We start from the raw sequence: 17,166 nt of genomic DNA on the forward strand, positions 1-17,166 counted from the left end.
CTTCAGGCAGTGCCAGAGGCCCAGGAGGAGCTGCGCCAGCAGGGTGCCCAGGTGGGCCAGCGGGCACTTTTGGCTGCAGGGACCTCCATCAAGGAGGTGGGCCCCCCTTTCCTGGTGCCCCCTCCCAGCCTACCCCGTCTGAGCCTGTGCCTGATCACTGTGCCCCTACCCAAGTGCGCCATGCCAGCCTCTCCTCAGAGGCTTCCCTTGGGACCCACTTCCATCTGGTCCACGCGGCTCTCCCCAGTGCAGGCTCTCCACATGCTCATGCCCAGGTCCAGGAAAGGCTGCAAGTCCTGCGGGACAAGCAGCAGCAGGTGTTCCAGGCCTGGGAGCAGAAACAGGAGAGGCTGCAGGCCATGCACCGGGGGCAGCTCTTCCTCAGAAAGTGCGGCCGCCTGGACGAGACCCTCACGGCCCGGGAGGCAGGTGCCCTCACCCCATAGCCTCCCAGCACGCCCTCTTCTCCCCTCTGGCCTCTCCCCCATCGGCTCTCTTGCTTCCTGGGGCTCTGGCCCTTTCCCCGATGTGGAACCCAGAGGCTGTGCACTGCCTCGACCCAGACGGCTGCAAATGGGGGTGGGGGGCTGGCTGTCTGGACAGTGCCTTATGGCCTCTTTGACTTTTCCGTGGGCTGAGCCAGGTCTTCCGGAGAACCAGTGCCCTGGGGAGCTCCGTGGAACAGGTGGAGCAGTTGATTCGCAAGCATGAGACATTCCAGAAGGTGCTGACTGCCCAGGACGAGAAGGTAATGGGTTTGGGGGATCCTGGGCGTGGTCAAGGTGGGGTGGTTGGAGTCTGGGAACTTGGAGAGTTCTCAGTGGGGGACGTGGGTGCTCAGTGTGTACCCACAGGTAATGCTGATGTTTGGGGGTGGCCTGGGGGGCTAGGGGCACCTGGCTGGGGCTGACTGAGCAGAGTAGGACATGTGGCTCAGGAGGGCCTGGGATGGGGTGGGCCACACTGTAGGGACACGGGCCACATGGCTCCAGATCAGGTAGTCCCAGGGGAGCAGAGTGGGGGCAGTGGGGGGAGAGCTGAGGGCTGGTTCTGGCTTGCTGGGAGGACCGACCAGCCTTGGGCCATGCAGGGCTGAAGGCGGGGCTCCCCTGTGGGCTAGCCCCTGCTCCAGCCTCCCCGAATGAGGAACCGAGAGCCGAGTTCCCCCCAGTCCCACCCCGCCCACCGGAGGCGGCTCTGTGTGAGCAGGTGAAGATGCTCGGGGGTCCCAGGGCGCAGGACCTGCCCCACAGCGTGGTGGAGTGCCGGGCTCGGGTGGAGGAGCTGACGAGAGCCGGAGACACACCCTGCATGCCTCCCTGCTGATGACTGCCTTCATCAGGGCCGCCATCCAGGTCAGAGGGCCTCTCCAGCCCAGTACCTTCTTCCACTTGGGCCACATTTTCCAGTTTACAGATGACGTCCACCTTCACAGGCTCGTTCAGGCCTCACCACAGCCCTGTGAGGAGGATACTAAAGTTTGGAGAGTTAAATGGCTTTCCCGGAGGCCATGCTGGAGCCCAGACATTTGATTTGAAGACCCTGTATGTGGAGACCCCGCTGCTTCCTAAGCTCTCACAAAGCCGGGGCAAAGAGAGGCAGAGAAGTCCAGGGCCCCAGGGCAGGCGAGCCTCACCTCCAAAATGAGGTCCCACCCAAGCTCCCTGGTCAGCCCCTTTGTGTGGCTGAGGGGCCATCTGGGCCTGGGGCTGTCTTCCTGGGCTCAGACCATTGGATCTTATTTACCAGGCACTGCCCAGCCCCACCCTTGGGCCAGCAGCCAGCTACCTGGGCACAGCTGAGGGCAGGCCTGTGGGACATCTCTGTGGACCGAAGCAGCATCAGCAACATGAGATTCATATCCCTCCCCCACCAGGCCGAGGACTGGATCCAGGAGTGACTCCAGCAGCTGAAAGAACCAGTCCCTCCTGGGGACCTGAAAGATAAGTTGAGGCACATGCAGAAACACCAGGCCTTCGAGGCTGAGGTCCAGGCCCATGAGGAGATCATAACCTCTATTGCCAAGGTAACAGCCAGGCCCTCAGCCCCACCCTGCCCCAAAGTGAGGACGCCAGGATGACCAAGGGGAAAGGTCTGAGGCAGGGGGAGCCTGTGATGGAGAAAAAGCAGGAGAGAGAGCGACAGGCACCATCTCCTGGTGTCCCCTCTCTCCCCAGGAGGGCGAGGCTCTCCTAGCACAGAGCCACCCTCCGGTGGGAGAGGTCTCCCAGAGGCTGCAGGCACTGGGAGAAGCTGAAGCAGGGGTGGCTCTCCGGGGCCAGGACCTTGAGCACTGCCTGCAGCTCCACAGGCGGCTCCGTAAGCTCCGAGGAGTCTGGGCCGGGGTAAGGGGACCCTGCCAGTGCATCCCACATCAGGAAGCAGTGACCGTGCATGGGCTGTGGAGCCAGATGTGGGCCCTCATGTCAGCTCCGCGCTTAAGACCTGACTCGCTTAGGCAGACTCCCTCACCTCACCAAGCCTTAGTTTCTTCATCTTTAAAATGGGGATACTGCTTATCTCATAGGTAAGAGAGCATATACGTATGTTGGTGGTTACAGGAATCTATACATGTGATAAAACTGCCTAGGGCTATACCTTCCCACACACACACAAGTGCATGCATGTAAAAGCTGCTGAACTCTGAATAAAGTCTGTAGTCTAGTTAACAATTATACCAAAGTCAATGTCCTGGTTTTCATATTGCACTATAGTTATGTAAGATGTTACCATCAGGGGAAGCTGGGGGAAGGGTACATGGGCCTTCATTATATACTTGTGCAATTTCCTTGTGCATCTATGATTATTTCAAAATTTAAAAAAAAGGATGCATGTACGCCTGGGTGTAGTAGATAATCAATAAACTGCAGTTGCTCAGAAGTCTCATTCAGCATCTCCTCCCCAGCCCCTACTCATACACACACCAAAATCAATTTCCCTTATGCGGTATAGAGGAAAGAAATTGACCAAGTGCATTCACAATCATGTATTAAGAGCCCAGACATGCTAACCTCACCCCCTGAAGTAAGTATATGACTTTTTTAAAAGGCTGCAGTGCTCCAATCTAAGACGGCCTTTACTAACGGTGGAATTTCACAGCCACTGTGCCAGATGCTGTAGGAGAAAGAGTGTTAGATAGACTTGAGGAGCTGGGTTTGAGTCCTGGCTCTGCCATAAATTCACCAGGTTAGTCTCTGATCTCTGCTCCAGCTTCTATAAAAGAGAGAAACCCCCTTCCCTGCGCACCTATGAGACACCTATTGGGAAGCGCTTTGGAAATGTAGACCAGTGCAAGGTGCTTTTACTGGGGCAGGACACCTGCAGTCCATCCACTGTCAGGGTCCCCAGCCCCGTGTAGCCATGAACCCCACCCAGTGTCTAAGCAGTGGCAGCCTCAGCCCAGTGACTCCCAGGGACAGGGACACCCAAACCTAAGGAGGCTGGCACTCACCATTTCATTCAACCCCTTTGCTTTTCTTATCCTGAGAAGCTGCATTTTAACTTTAAAAGCTTCTGTTCATCAGTGCATGCCTGCCCTCCTGCTCCTGCGTGGTCCCGACCTGGGGAGCAGATTTCCTAGCCTTAGAGATGACCCTGGGCTACAGACCCCAGGTGCATCTTGCTCAGTGCACCTGGCATGGGATGGGATGGCCACGGCAGAGGAAGCAGCTGCCTCCACTCCCCAAACGTGCAGTCCCTCGAGCTCTCTCAGGCCCGAGCACACTCTCCAAGTGTTGATGCAGTGCAAAGAAGGGGCTCGGAGCAGGTGCCACAGATGCCCTCCCCCTGCACCTCCACAGGACATGGTGGATGATGCACACATCAGGAGCATCAATGACTTGTCCCTGCAGTTCAAGAACCAGGACCCTGAGCAACTCAAGACCACCTGCCAGCGGTGACAACAGCTCAACAACAGGCCAGTCCCAGAGCCGGAAGCAGTGGGGCTGGGAGAGGGAGCTGGAGGGTCACCTCAGACTCAGCCTTACACCCTCTCCATCAGGTGGAACAGTTTCCATGGCAACCTGCTCTGCCACCAGTGGCAGCTTGAAGGGGCCCTGGAGATACACATGTTGTCCCAAACGCTGGATGACCTCACTCAGCAGATCTGGGAGAAGGTAAGCCGTGGAACTGCTGATGCAGCCAGGGAGCCAGTGCGTCCCCCGCCTCACCCGCCTCTCCTCTTCAGCTGGGTACCTGGAGGCAGGTCCCATCAAGGGGCCGTCCGAGGGTCTGCCAGCGGTTCTCAGGGTCAACTCCGGACCTAGAAACCCCCATTCGCTTCTAGGAGGCTGGCTCACCTGCCGCCTTTCTCTCCCAGAAGCACTGTGAGTCCAGAGGCCAGAGCATCCCGCTCCCCACCGTTTCCTCTGTTGTCCCCGAGCAAGGCCAGAACCCGCAGGAGGTTTGCCCCGGGATTGTGTCAGCAGCCACAGAGAAACCTGGCCTAGACGCTGGCAGAGGTGGGAGTGGGGAAGTTGTACGTGGCCTGAGAAGCCCCCTGTGAAGCACGTGGCGCCCTGTTCTGAGCATGCAGAGGGCTCTGTTCTTACTGCCCCTCTGGTCCCTGCCTCACCCAGGCCAGCCCATCTCAGTTCCCTGCAAAGGAACGAGGGTCAAGTGAGACCACACATGTGGAAGCAGCACGCCCGTGGAGGTTCCTACCACCAGCGAAACTCCAGCCCTAAGTCTCTCCTGGGAACCTTCCTCCCTCACAGAAGGAAGGGACCTGTGGTCAGGGCCAGCGGCCTGCTCCAGCCCGCGGAGGGCCCTGGGAAGGGAATCAGGCTGGGTGCTTGCTTCCCACACAGAAACCCTGTGGCCAGCGACCCCTCTGCAGTGAGGGAGGAGCTGGAGAAAAGGCTGATAATAACGCCCCCTTTCTCCCCAGGCCACCCTGGTCCAGGCCCTGGACTGTGGGAAAGATCTGGAGAGCATGCAGAGGCTGAGGCGGAAACACGAGGAGTTGGAGCAGGAAATAGACCTCATCCAGGCCCAGGTGGAGGTGTGCAGCTGGGTGTGGAGGTGGCCCCAGGCCCAGGGCACCTCCTCCGTGGGACCCTGGGCAGGCACGTGGCGGGGCGGGGGGCCAGCCAGGTCCACTGAGCTGTACAACCACAGGCTGGGCTCCCCTGAGCACCACCTGCCTCCCTGCCCCAGCCGCTGACCCTGGCTTCCCACACAGCCTGTAGAGCATGAGGTAGGCCGCTTCTGCCAGAGAAGCCCTGAGGCCGCCCACACCCTTGCCGCAAGCATCAGGCGATGATGGGCAGCTGGTGGCAGCTCCAGAGTGGGGCCCAGAAGCGGTACAAACCCCCAGGCCTCTTTCCCTCACTGTTCTCGCTGACCCATCCCCTGCAGCGTCTCAATCCCCACCCTTCCCTAAGAGTCTTTCTCCATCCTTCTAATAACCATCTGTATGGCCACCCTATTAATTCCCAGCCCATGGGCCCTTCTTTGGCTGAGGGGATTCAGGGACAGAAGGCACTGGCGGGGGAAAGGGGCTCAGAGGCCCTAGGACTAGCTGATGAACCCTATGGCAGGAAGAAGTCGCTGGATGCCTTGCACCAAGCTCAGAAGTGACAGGCAACGCTGCAGAAATTGCTGATCTGGGCCCAGAGGCTGCGAGCTGAGATGGACGCCGAGAGCACCCCCGGCAGCCTCGCGGATGTCCAGAGCATGTTGCAGGAACATCAGGATCGCAAGGTGAGCGGCCCAGACCCTGAGGCCTTTCCTGGGATCTCGCCTCCTCTCTGGCTTCCCCCTTACTGTGATCCCACTTTTCTCTTGGGTTCTTTCTGCATCGGCTACCTCTGCCTTTCTCCTCTTCCCTCTAACCCCCTCAGTTGTCTTCCCCACCTCTCCTCCCTCCCACTGGGCCGCTTCCCTTCCACTCAGGAAGCCTCAGCCTCTGGGATCTGAGCCCAGTCCTCTTACAGGCCAAGCTGGATGCCCGAACAGACAGCATCAGCCTGGCCCGAAGCACTGGGCAACAACTGCTTGCCGCCGGGCACCCATCCACCCCCGACACCCGCCAGGCCCCGGCTGGTTTAGACCAGGATCTGAACAGCCTGGAAGGGGCCTGGCAGGAGCACCAGCTCCACCTGCATCCGGCCTTGGAGCTACAGGTAGCAGCCTCCATCCCGCCCCCACCCCTGGGGCCTGTACTAAACCCACTGCCCCTCGTCAAAGCCAAAGCCAGAGAGGCTGCCGTGCCAGGGGCTTTTCCCACCACTCACCGCCCACCACCTACCACTCAGCTCACCCACGGCAAATCTTGCCTGCTGTGGACTCCTTCTGTTGAGCCAGGCCCCAGGTCCATGGTTTCCCACTGGGCCACCAACAGGGTCACTCCACCTGCAGTGACTGGACCCTCTGCTCACTTCCTCTTGCCTTTTCTTTTCTCAACAGCTGGTTCTGAGCTCTGTGGAGCATGTGGAAAGTTGGCTCTGCAGCCTGGAAGCCTGCCCAGCCAGTGAGGGTCTGGGGGTAGGTGCCCAGCAGGAGTGAGGGAGTGTTTGCCAGGGCAGCATTAGAGGTCAAACCAGCCAGTGCTGCCAGAGCTCCCCAGGCCAAGGGCATCTCCCGACCCTCAAGCCCGTCGGTCACTGAGCGGTGGCTTACCCGTCCATTGCTGGCAGTTCTTATGCATCTGGGGCTGGGCCCTCTGTGGGGGCTCAGAGGGTGAGCCTGTGGCCCTTGACGCATTCTTGCCTCCTTTTCCCAACACCCTTCTCTCCTCTGCCCCCGTCACTTCCTTACACCCAGAGGTTTGCTTTTCCCACAACTGTCCCAACCCCTGTGGCAGGCAAGCCGGACTCATGGGGGTCCTCAGAGGATGATCAGGGGCCGTTTCCTGTGCTGACGTAGCCTTACTGGGAGTGCAGAGGAGAGGGTGTCCCTGTTATGTGGAGGAGTTCCACCTGCTAACCTAACACTTGACCCTTATCCCCCATGCCTTTCCTGGTTGAGAATCGCTGCCCTAAAGCCAGATACAGCCTTGAGGGATTGGGGGGATGTGTCCGGTAGGAAAGTAGATAGCTTGGGACTGGGAAGGGGCATCCCTGTAGACAGTATCACTTCCCAGGACTCCTTGCTTGACGTGGAAACGCTGCTGTGGAAGCAGAAGATGCATGAGCAAGACCTGGAGGCACAGGCGGAGAAGATCAGCACGCTGGGAGCCTCCACCCACAGCCTGCACCAGGGTGGACAGCCCGAGGCCCAGGGTGCCCTGGGCCGGTGCCAGGCCATGCTCCTGAGGTACCTCTGGCTCTGGCTGTGGGAGCCGTGGGTGGGCTGGCACAGGCATCAGGCTCTTCCCTTGCCCTTGTATCCCTTAGCCTGGGCTTACCAGGCTTTTCCAAGGGCTGAGTTCAGATGCCAGGGCCCCAGCGCTCTTGAACCTGCAGTGTGTCAACCTGTTATGGAGTCAAACAGCACATGGTCACTCAGCTGAGATAAAGGGGACTTTTAAAAAGAAGCACATGTTTAAGAAACCAAAAGAGAGACGACCTCATGAAATGGCAATACCAGAGCACAGCAGTTAGGCAGACAGCGCTGAGTTCCTGTGCTGCCCTTTCACTGCAGGACTTAGGGCAGATTCCTCACAGAGTCTCATGTCTACAGTGGGGGGATAAAAATACCTGCCTCTTACGGTTGTGGTCAGGATGAGAAAGGAATCCTTGATGTCCCGGTGTGGTGCCTGGCACGCAGTGGGTTTGCATGCAGGGAGCATATTTCTTATGCTCATTTAACTGAAGCTGGCACAGCTATGAGACTCCAGTCTCTGCCTTTTTTCCTCATAAAAGCCCATCTGGTTCAGCTGCCCCTCGTCCAGCCCCTCAGACGTTTAGATCAAGGCAGATTTGGCCAAAAGCTGGATTCCAGATTGGTGGGGGTCTCCGTCCTTCCCAGAGAGCCCACCAGGGCCCACTGTGTTTGTGGCTCCTGAGCTGGTGCCCTGGCGGCCATCCCCTCCTCTTCCCTGCAGGTGGACCCCACCTGGGTACCCGAGGTCTTTGATTGACAGATGGAAAATGTTGGTTTGCTGGTCTCTGTCAACACTCCCTGCCCCCCCCCAGCCCCCTTAGGTGGTTCCTGGCAGGCCCGGCTGTCCCCCAGGACAGTGCCGTCTTGACCCCCTCCCTCTCAGGCTTCTGGTATCCTCCAGGGGGCTGTTTTCATTCCATCAAGACTCTCTGCATCTCCTCTGCCCTCCACACCCTTTGGCAGCCCCAGCAGGAGGAGACAGACTCAGGGTATATTGATACACAAGAAAGGCTGTCCTGGGCTGGAAGGGCACACCTATGCACCTGTGTGTGCATGTGTGCGCGCACACACACACGTAGCAGCTCCAGGTCCCAGTGAGCAGACCTGAGGCCCCTGACACCCTCCTTCCGGCAGGAAAGAGGCACTCCTGGAGCAAACCAGGACCCGTCACCGCCAGCTGGAGGAGCTCGGGCAGCTGCAGCCTTTCCTGCAGGGTTTCTACGAGGTTGGCCGGCGTGGGGAGTGGTTGTGGTGAGAGAAGGGGCTGCCCCCGGGACAAGCCATTCTTCCTTGGGGCAGCCCAGAGGTTAGGGTGAAGGAGAGCCCTAGGCAGCAGGGCCTGTTCCTCCCGGTGTGCCCAGGTGGCCGCATGGCTGAGGGAGAAGAACCTGGTGGTCCTGGAAGAGGGCTGGCAGGACCCAGCCGGGCTGCAGGCACAGTTGCGGCGGCCGCAGAATCTCCGGGCCGAGCAAGACACGAGTGTACGCCACTAGCAAAGGTTGCAGACGGAGAGGTCTTGGGGGCCAGGGACGGGCTTACAGGCCAGAGCAGAGGGTGACCCCAGAGCCCTGGCAGCTGGCTCTGAATCACAGCCGGCGATGGCCGACCGTCGAGTGCTTTCTGCATTCAAACGCCGTGCTAAGCACCAAAGGGCCGTGAGACGCGGTGGCTTCCCTGTGCACCCTCTCCAAAAATAGTGCCTTTTCAAGAATTTTAAAGATGGTGTTTTGGCGTGATAGTTTTAACAGCTCTCTCGGAAAGACATCAGAGGACAGAGTCAGGGTATGTAGCCAGCAGTCCTGTGCGTGTAGGAGTCAAAGTACAGCACCCTTTAAATTTACCCTCTTCCACCTGCAAAGGGCAGGCCCTGACCCCAGGCTGCCTTTCTCTGATATAAAGTACCCTGCTAAGTATTTGAAATGTTTGATCTCATTTAAACAAAATACCCATTATTATCTCCATTACATGGATAAGGAAAATGAGCTCAGAGAGGTTAAGGAACTTGCCCAAGATCACACAGCTAGCACACAGACTCTGCAGCTGGGGGGCTGGTGGTTGGAGCCAACACGAGTGCCCTGACACCAGCAGTCCTGAGTCCATGAGGTGTGTGCCATGTGTGGCTGTAGGAGGGGCAGAGGTTGCTGCGGGATGGCCTCACATTCTCAGAGACCATGCAGGAGCGGCTACAGGAGCTGAGAGAATTCTGGGAGGAGCTACAGGCCAACTGCCAGAGGAAGGCAGCCAAGCTACAGGAGGCCCGTGAGGTGAGGCTGTGCGGCCCTGGAGCGTGCTGGGTGCAGCTCTAGACTCTCCGCCTCGTGCCCACCTCACATTCTACCCCAGGCCCTGTGTCTCCGGCAGAGTGCGGAGGAACTGGAGAAGTGGCTGGAGCCCGTGGCGCTCAAACTGAGAGCCCCCATCGGGGGCCCAGAACAGCCTGGACTGGACGAGCTCCTGGGGGCTCAGGGAGAGCTGGACAGGCAGGCCAGGCACGCACAGGCCTTTGTCCGGGAAGGCCACTGCCTGGCCCAAGACGTGGAAGAGCAGGCCCAGCGGCTACTTCAGCGGTAAAGCCGTCCCTCCCCTCTGTCCCCCAGCTCGGTTCCTCGGGGCCCTCCCTGCCCATGGTGAGGGGCACAGAGCAGGTGAGCTGGTGTGCGGGTCATAGTGTGGCCCTGATCCTGATGACCAGGGTGCCCCTGCCCCGTCGTCAGTCGCCTCGGGCTGGAAGCTTCTCCCTGGATTCTTTGTTGGTCACAGGGGCAGGGTTCTCTCTGGGGGCAGCTGTGGGATCCCACCGGGCTTGAGACGTGACTCTGGGTCCCCCGAGGAGCACCCAGGAGCATCCCCCGTCTTCCTCCGACTCTGCAGAACCTGGAGACTGAGATGAGCAGCCCAGAGGCTCTGACCCGGGCGGCAGTGGGCACAGGGCACGAGCTGGTGCAGGCTGGGCGCTTTGCTGCCCGCGACGTGGCTGCCCGGGCGCAGCAGCTGGAGGATGCCGTGGGCCACCTGCAGGCAGAGGCTGCGCAGAGGCGACGGTGGCTGCAGCAGGCCAGGAGGCCCAGCAGTTCCTGATGGAGGTGAGGGGGTGTGATGGGGCACGAAAGGGCGGGGGTTGGTCATGAGGACACCCAGAGGGTAGGCAGGGCTGGAAGGTAACCCCCAGGTGGGGCTCCGGGCTCTCTGTGCATCTTCTGTCACCTCCACTAAGTTGTCTCCTGCCCCCAAGATCTTCCTTCAGCATGTTTCCCAGGAAACAGCCCACTGGGTTTGGTTTGGTTTGGTTTTGCTGTTTTTTCTAAACCAATGATTCTCAATCAGTGATTCACATCAGTATCACCTGGAACTTTTAAGAAGTGCTGACACTCAGCTCTATTCCAGACCAAATCAGAATCTTAAGGGGTGAGAGCCAGGCGTAGCGAGTTGTTAAAACTCTCAGGTGATCCCCATCAGCCAAGTTGAGAACCACTCACTGCTCTAAATCTCGAGGCCATGAACTCAAAAGTTGGGAGCCCTGGAGGGCATCGCCCAGGGAAACCTGTCCTCTATGTCACCCCAGCTCCCAGAGGCAGAATCCTGGCTGGAAGAACGGGGCTGTGTTCAAGAACGGGACGTTGAGGATATGGGCCAGAGTGCCGAGGCCACGCAGGCCTTTCTGCGGTGGCTGGCGGCCACCAGGAGAGACCTGGAGGGGTTCAGCACGCGCATCCAGAGGCTGCAGCAGACAGCAGTCCTCCTCGAGAGCGGGCAGAACCCAGAAACGTGCGTTGGAGCCAGGCCCAAATAGGGAGGAGCAGGGAGGGGCTCTCCCTACAGAGGCACGAGGCCGGTCCAGCCTGGAGAGGAAGGGCTCCAGGCGGATTGTCCTTCCTGCCGTAGCCCCAAGTTGCTCGCCCTGATGCTCGCGGTGAGGGACACCCACTCGGGGCTGTTGCAGAGAGTGGAGGGCAGGGGGCAAGGCCTTTGGGAGCAGCTGCAGCTCCACCAACTGGAGCGGGAAGCCCTGCTCCTGGACGCCTGGCTGGCCAGCAAGGTGGCCACTGCCAAGTCCCAGGACTACAGGCAGGACCTGGAGGCTGTCAAGGTGAGTCACTCCTGAGCAAACCTGGAGGAGCGTAGATTTGAGTGGCCCGCAAGGGCAGAGAAGGGGGAGGGGGCCACACAGGAAGTGGGGGGCTCTGGGAGGATCCCCGTGGTCCTAGAGGCAGGGCCAAGGGACGTCAGAAGTGGCAGATACTGCCGAGCCCTTCAGTAGCTTTGAGAGCTGCTGGACGCCACCTCCAGAGTGACCTCCCTGGCCCTACACCCTGCGGGTGCTGGAAGAGAAGTTCGATGCTTTCAGAAAGGAAGTCCAGAGGCTGGGACAGGCCAATGTGCAGGCCCTGTGGAAGCAGCCAGGCTCCTTGGAATGGGCAGCACCCAGGTGCTCTCCCCAGATTCAAGGGCAGCGGAGTCACATCGAGGCCGCTTGGGACAGACTGGACCGGGCAGTGAAAGCCCGCACACAGGTAGGTGCCCCAGTCTCAGCCAGGGGCAGCCAAGGGGCTGGGACAGCTGTGTAATCTGCCTGGGCCAGGGATAGGCAGCCCCGCCGTGTGTGTGTGTGTGTGTGTCTGTGTGGAGCAAGGTGGCTGCCTCCAACTCCCAGTGCCAAGCAGATCAAAAGTCACAAAGTCTTCCACCTCCAGCCCTCTCCGAGTCTCTCCACCCATTTGGTTTCCCCCTGGTGCAGCTCACACCTCCAGGGAGAAACAGGAAGCATGTCTGGCCAGCTCCTGACCCACCACAAAGCCCCCTCCAAACATAGGCTTCAGGTTTATTAAGACACAGGCCCCGTTGGTCTCTTGTCCTTCACCACACCCACTAACTGGGCAAGATCGCTCCAGCCATTCACTCTTCTCATCTAAATGCTCTGAGTGGATCTGTGTGCTGAGGACATTCTCAGCATTTCTCCACGACCTTCACTCTCAGCCACAGCTGGTAGTTTCTAGAAAAGCAGTCCAGGTCCCCGAGCCCCTGACAGAGCCTGCAGCCCAGAGATGCCGCCTCTGAGCGTCCTGGGCAGGCAGGCTCCTGAGGCGACCCTCTTCATCTCAGCCAGATGCCCCCAAAACAACCTCCTCCCTCCTGTGGACTCATTCCCACCTGCTTCCAAGCCCCCACCTCTGCCCCTCTCATGAGTTGGGCACTGAAGACCCTCTCCTCACAGAATCCCCCAGGGCCCTACCCCGTCATCAGTAACATCACACATTCACAGAGCAGCTGCCACATCTGGGACATTTCCTGTACCCGGTGGTCATGAACGAGTCACCAAGCCCCATGGACCTCCTTGTTTAAAAGGAAGTGGCCCGGGAGGCTACATCTCCAGGGAGAGAGGACCCTGGCCGGAGCAGGCCCTCCCCGCTCTCTCAGAACCTGGCCATGGCCCGTGAGGTCTGCGGCTTTGAGCAGGTTGTAGCCGAGCTCCGGGGCTGGATGCAGGAGAAGGCGGCCCTGGTGGCAAGAGATGCCTGTGGCCGCAGCCCAGCACCGTTGCAGACCCTGCAGCAACGGCACAGATGCCTGGAGGAAGGGTCCACGCCCCGTGGGCTGCCCGTCTGACTTCCTCCCCTGGGTAAGGGGACCCCAGAGGTGGGGAGGGAGGGCCTGCATGCCCAGGCTGTGGAGGTGGACTTCTCAGAGGATGGGTGCTCCCTGAAGAGGAGCAGGCATCGGGTTGCCAGGGGGTAAGGCCTGATCCTGTGTTCTGGCTGCAGAGGGAACTGGCAGCGACGGAAAAGGAGGTGGCCCAGGTGCAGATGGAGACCTGCCAGCTGGGCCAGCTACACGCTGTGGCTCAGGAGGGCCTGGTCAAGCAACTGGCTGAGGTGCAGGAGGCCTGGGCCACCCTGAATGTGAAGGTCCAGGAGCGGGGTCGGCAGCTGGAGGAGGCTGCCCAGGGCCACGCCTTCCTCGGACGCTGTCGGGAACTGCTGTAGGTGGCATCCTGCCCCGGCTGTTGGCTCAGCTCTGCCCTGCAGGGCGGGGGTCACCCCAGCTCTTTGGAGAGCTATAGTCCCCAACTCCCTATGCAGCTCATGCCCTGCCCCCCACCCCAGTCTGCCCTCCTGGCCCTGACAGCAGCTTCCCCTCCCTGCCCCGCAGAGCATGGGCTCAGGAGAAGCAGGGGCTGCTGTCCTCAGAGGAGCTGGCTGGGGATGTGTCTGGGACGGAGCGGCTCCTGGAGCTGCTGGAGGAGCTGGGGCAACAAATCAAGGGGCACTGCCGTCAAGCCCAGGCTGTGCAGCAGGAAGGGCAGCAGCTGGTGGACAATGGCCGCTTCACGTCCCTGGGGGTACGAGCACAGAGATGGGTCTGGGGCTGAGCTGGGCACACAGCCCAGTTACCCTCTAAGCAGGAGCAGAAGGCCAGGCAGGGGGCGGAGAGAGGGGGGCCGAGACGGGGAGGGTCCAGGCCTCACGGTCTTCCCTCGACACCTCTGCTGGGCACTCCAGCACTGCCCCACCCCGTGGCTCTGCCTGAGCATCTCACCCCCAGCACCCCGTCCCCCCAGATGACAGAGTGCCTGCAGGAGCTGGATGGTCAGCCGCGGGCACTCAGGGAGGCCTGGGCCCTGCACCGGGAGCGCTGTGAGGGGAGCTGACGTCCGCAGAAGCTGCAGCAGGGGTGGGCCAGGCTGAGGCCTGGCTGGCCTGCCGGGAGGACCTCCTGCTGGACCCCAACCACAGGGTGAGCTGAGGCCCTGCCCCTTAGCTGGCTGCACCATCTGGCAGCTACAGCCAAGGGCAGATCCTGCTGCTCCCCTGCGCCCTGGGCCCCGGGCCAGGTTGCAGAGGGTGAGGGAATGGCTCTCTACACCCCCAAGGGCTGGGTCACACCCTGGCTTGCTTCTCCCCAGCGCTCCGTGTCAGATGTGGAGTGGCTGCTCTGCAGACACCAGGACTTAGAAAAGCTGCTGGCTGCCCAGGAGGAGAAGTTTGCCCAACTGCAGAGGAAGGCAGGGGTGAGTGGAGGTTGAAATGAGGGTGCACTGGGAGATAGGGGCCTGGGGGCCCATGGGGGGGGCAGTCCTGGTCTCAGCCCGAGAGTCAGGCTCTCTCCAGGCACTGAGCCCACATCTGACCCTCAGGAAAGCCCTATTCTTTCCCTTGCTGGCTGTCATGTCCTGTCGCCCACATCTCCAGGTAGGCTAGGGCGCCGTGTGCACTGGGATGAGAGGGAAGTCTCCTGAGCTGGAGCAGGAAAAGATGAAGAACAGTGAGGACACGAGGGCTCTCTGGGTGGGAGGCACGTGGGGAGGAGAGGCTGGGGCACGGAGCCCCCAGAGCCCTGGCCTGGCTCCCCTGGCTCCCCTCCCGAAGGTGGAACAGAAGCCGCAGGTGAAGGGGCTGAAAGGCAGGACAGGTGGCAGTGGGCTGACCTCCCTCCAGCAGAGCCCTTGGGAAGCTGGTGGCCTGGAGCACAGCTGACCGAGACAGGGGCCCTGCAGCCACGTGTCCCCGTCGGGCCTCGCATACCCTTCGCCACCACTGTCTCCCTGGAGAGCGCGGCAGGGACCGTCAGGGTAGGGAGCCCACACCCCGAGCCAGCACTGCAGTACCAGGGACCAGGGGGTCACCAGGGATGAGGAGGTTGGGGAGGGTTAGACGCCTCGCCCACCTTCCAGAGGGGGACCCGGCCTCTAAGCTGGTCATGTTTCCCGGGCCCCATCTTGCATTTTCAGGATGCAAAGGGTGCCCCCGCCATTGGGACTTTTGGAGCTTACGCAGGAGCCCCTGCCTGGGAGGAGCCAGGGAAGTGCCCAGAAACTGCTTCCGCAGCAGCTGCCCTCCACAGAGCCACTCGAGGCCTCAGAGGGCAGCGGGGCCTGGCACGCTCGAGTTGTGGTGCCCACCGCGGCAACTGGACAGTCTGGCTCCCCGGGGCCACTTCACAGCTTCTGTCCTCGCCCAGGTGGGGGTAGGCCCCTCATCCTCCTCTTCCTGGGTTCCCTGGAAGTTTACTCCGTGGCTCCCTCTTCCCCGTGGGCACCTTGGTCCAGTCCAGTCCTTTCCCTGGGAGCCTCTGGAGACACACAGTCAGGCTTTGGCAAGGCTGGTGCGGCCTTACGCCTTCTCTCCACAGCCCGGCGTGAGCCCCAGGGACGGCTGCCCTGGGACCTCGAGGGGCAGCTGCCCAAGCCTGCTCCAGGACAAGCGGATGGCAGCTGAGGTACCAGGCAGTGGGTGGGAGGGCGGAGGACAAAGAAGGACCCACAGGGAAGAGCAGAGACAGCCATGGTAACCGCTACCGCTCATTTCTCCTCAGAACGCGGCTTCCACAGCCACCCTTGACCTCGCAGAAGCCCAGCGTGAGAGGCCAAGGGATCACCAAGATGGAAAACGCACTTTCCCCCTAAGGTGAGGGCCATGTCGGGGGAGACACGCTGACTCGACAGGCACAGCCCCCCAAGGGCAGCTGAGGGGCTGGAGTCAGCAGTGCCCCGCACTGGAGACAGCTGGGCTCATGACTGGGTGGCAGGCTGCCTGCGGCAGAGACCGTTTGCAGCACCACCTGAAGGGCAGGCTGAGAGCTGGCACGGAGCCCCGAGCAGCGCGGCAGGCAGGCTCCAGGGGAAGCCTGGGGAACGGGGCGGGCGTGAGGGGCATTGATTCCCTGGGCCCCAAGCTGCTGGCATTTGATGCATCCTTGGAAGTTCCACATCTACTATCTCTATGCCTGAGAGGTAAGTGGGAATTCTTTTTTTTCCTCAATTTAAGGCCCAGAGAGGGTAAGCAACTTGCCAGAGATCACACAGCTAATTAGTAGAAGCAGAGCCAGGCTTGATGCCCTGACAGCCTCCCGGTTCTGCTCCACCTACTTTGGAGTCTGACTCCCCTAAGCTCTTCCCTCAAGGATCTTCCTGGGCTTCCCCGTGCTCTGCTCTGCTGAGGCCTTTTCTAACCTTGTAGTCTTCAAACAGCTCTGAACGCACCTCCCTTGGGGTGTCTTATAGACAGTGGCCAAGCCCAGCTCCACTACTAGGAGGAATACACAGAAAGCACCCCTTGGACCAGAAATTTTTCATCATTGTGGTCTGACAGGCTCCGTGTGGAGAGAGCGTTTAGGGGCCCCACCTGGGAGTCCCTCTGGGTTCCTGGCTCTGTTCCTTACACTGTGTCTGTTCCCCTGGGATCTCCCTGAGGCTGTCCTTCCAGAATCCCAAAGGGACCTAAGTTTCTCCATGCTAAGCCTCCCTGAGCCCATCGGCATTCAGTCTTCCAGGAGGCCGGATGCAGGAGGGGGAACCTGCCCCCGAGCGCTGGGCCTGGGCTGCCTCTCAGCGTGGGTAAGGCTTGGTGTGTGCGGAGCCGCCAGAAGCAGGCGCCTCTTAGACCGTTTGGGCCGCTATAACAAAGATACCACAGACTGGGTAGGTTGTGAACAACAGACATTTATCTCTCACAGTTCTGGAGGCTAAGAAGTCACCTCAAGGCCCCTCCTCTTAATACCATCAGCTTGGGGGTAGGATTTCAGGCCATGGCAAGGAGGAAGGAGCAGGCATGGAGTCTGCTGCTGCAGATGGCCAACCACTGGGCCAGGCTGACCACTGTTCTTCCTTGGCTCTGCAGCCCCCAGTCTGAGCCCAGAGCTCCGAGCCAGACCCTTGGGCTTCCCGGATGAGCGCTCTGCTGAGAAGGTGCCCGGCCCAGCCGCTCCGCTCAGGTAGGGCACCTGGGTGTGTGGGCGGGAGTCCCGAGCCCCCATGACTGGCACAGACGCTGCCCTCTTAAGCCCAAGGAAGGTCCTGGGACTCAAACTACACTGCTCAGGTGTGGGGCCACCCCCCGCCCTGTCACGGTCTCAGCAGTGAAGACAGAGTCCAGACCTGAGGCTCCCTTTCCCCCCAGGTTCCCC

At 60.5% G+C, this 17,166-nt stretch overlaps 1 protein-coding gene across 1 annotated transcript in view; it reads left to right on the forward strand.

Annotated features, from left to right (window-relative positions):
• Positions 1-15,481, forward strand: part of SPTBN5 (spectrin beta, non-erythrocytic 5) — a gene marked incomplete at its 5' end in the record, with an annotated part of 44,582 nt that extends 29,101 nt beyond the window's left edge. The window contains 37 exon segments of the mRNA XM_082618760.1: positions 1-96; positions 276-425; positions 644-748; positions 1,210-1,285; positions 1,288-1,355; positions 1,877-1,897; positions 1,901-2,026; positions 2,178-2,345; positions 3,801-3,896; positions 3,900-3,916; positions 4,001-4,115; positions 4,889-5,002; positions 5,183-5,245; positions 5,473-5,577; positions 5,581-5,703; positions 5,937-6,125; positions 6,409-6,486; positions 7,085-7,448; positions 8,102-8,156; positions 8,401-8,491; positions 8,628-8,747; positions 9,393-9,530; positions 9,610-9,833; positions 10,083-10,318; positions 10,321-10,349; positions 10,829-11,031; positions 11,149-11,353; positions 11,583-11,827; positions 12,479-12,506; positions 12,728-12,883; positions 13,026-13,243; positions 13,414-13,603; positions 13,823-13,873; positions 13,909-13,998; positions 14,168-14,272; positions 14,993-15,222; positions 15,394-15,481. Of these exon segments, the coding sequence (XP_082474886.1) occupies positions 1-96; positions 276-425; positions 644-748; positions 1,210-1,285; positions 1,288-1,355; positions 1,877-1,897; positions 1,901-2,026; positions 2,178-2,345; positions 3,801-3,896; positions 3,900-3,916; positions 4,001-4,115; positions 4,889-5,002; positions 5,183-5,245; positions 5,473-5,577; positions 5,581-5,703; positions 5,937-6,125; positions 6,409-6,486; positions 7,085-7,448; positions 8,102-8,156; positions 8,401-8,491; positions 8,628-8,747; positions 9,393-9,530; positions 9,610-9,833; positions 10,083-10,318; positions 10,321-10,349; positions 10,829-11,031; positions 11,149-11,353; positions 11,583-11,827; positions 12,479-12,506; positions 12,728-12,883; positions 13,026-13,243; positions 13,414-13,603; positions 13,823-13,873; positions 13,909-13,998; positions 14,168-14,272; positions 14,993-15,222; positions 15,394-15,403 (4,698 nt within the window). The 3' untranslated portion in view covers positions 15,404-15,481.
• Positions 15,482-17,166: the final 1,685 nt, after the last annotated feature.

The sequence above is a fragment of the Mesoplodon mirus genome, assembly GCF_964341445.2.
Source record: "Mesoplodon mirus genome assembly, chromosome: 4".
NCBI lineage: Eukaryota > Metazoa > Chordata > Mammalia > Artiodactyla > Ziphiidae > Mesoplodon > Mesoplodon mirus.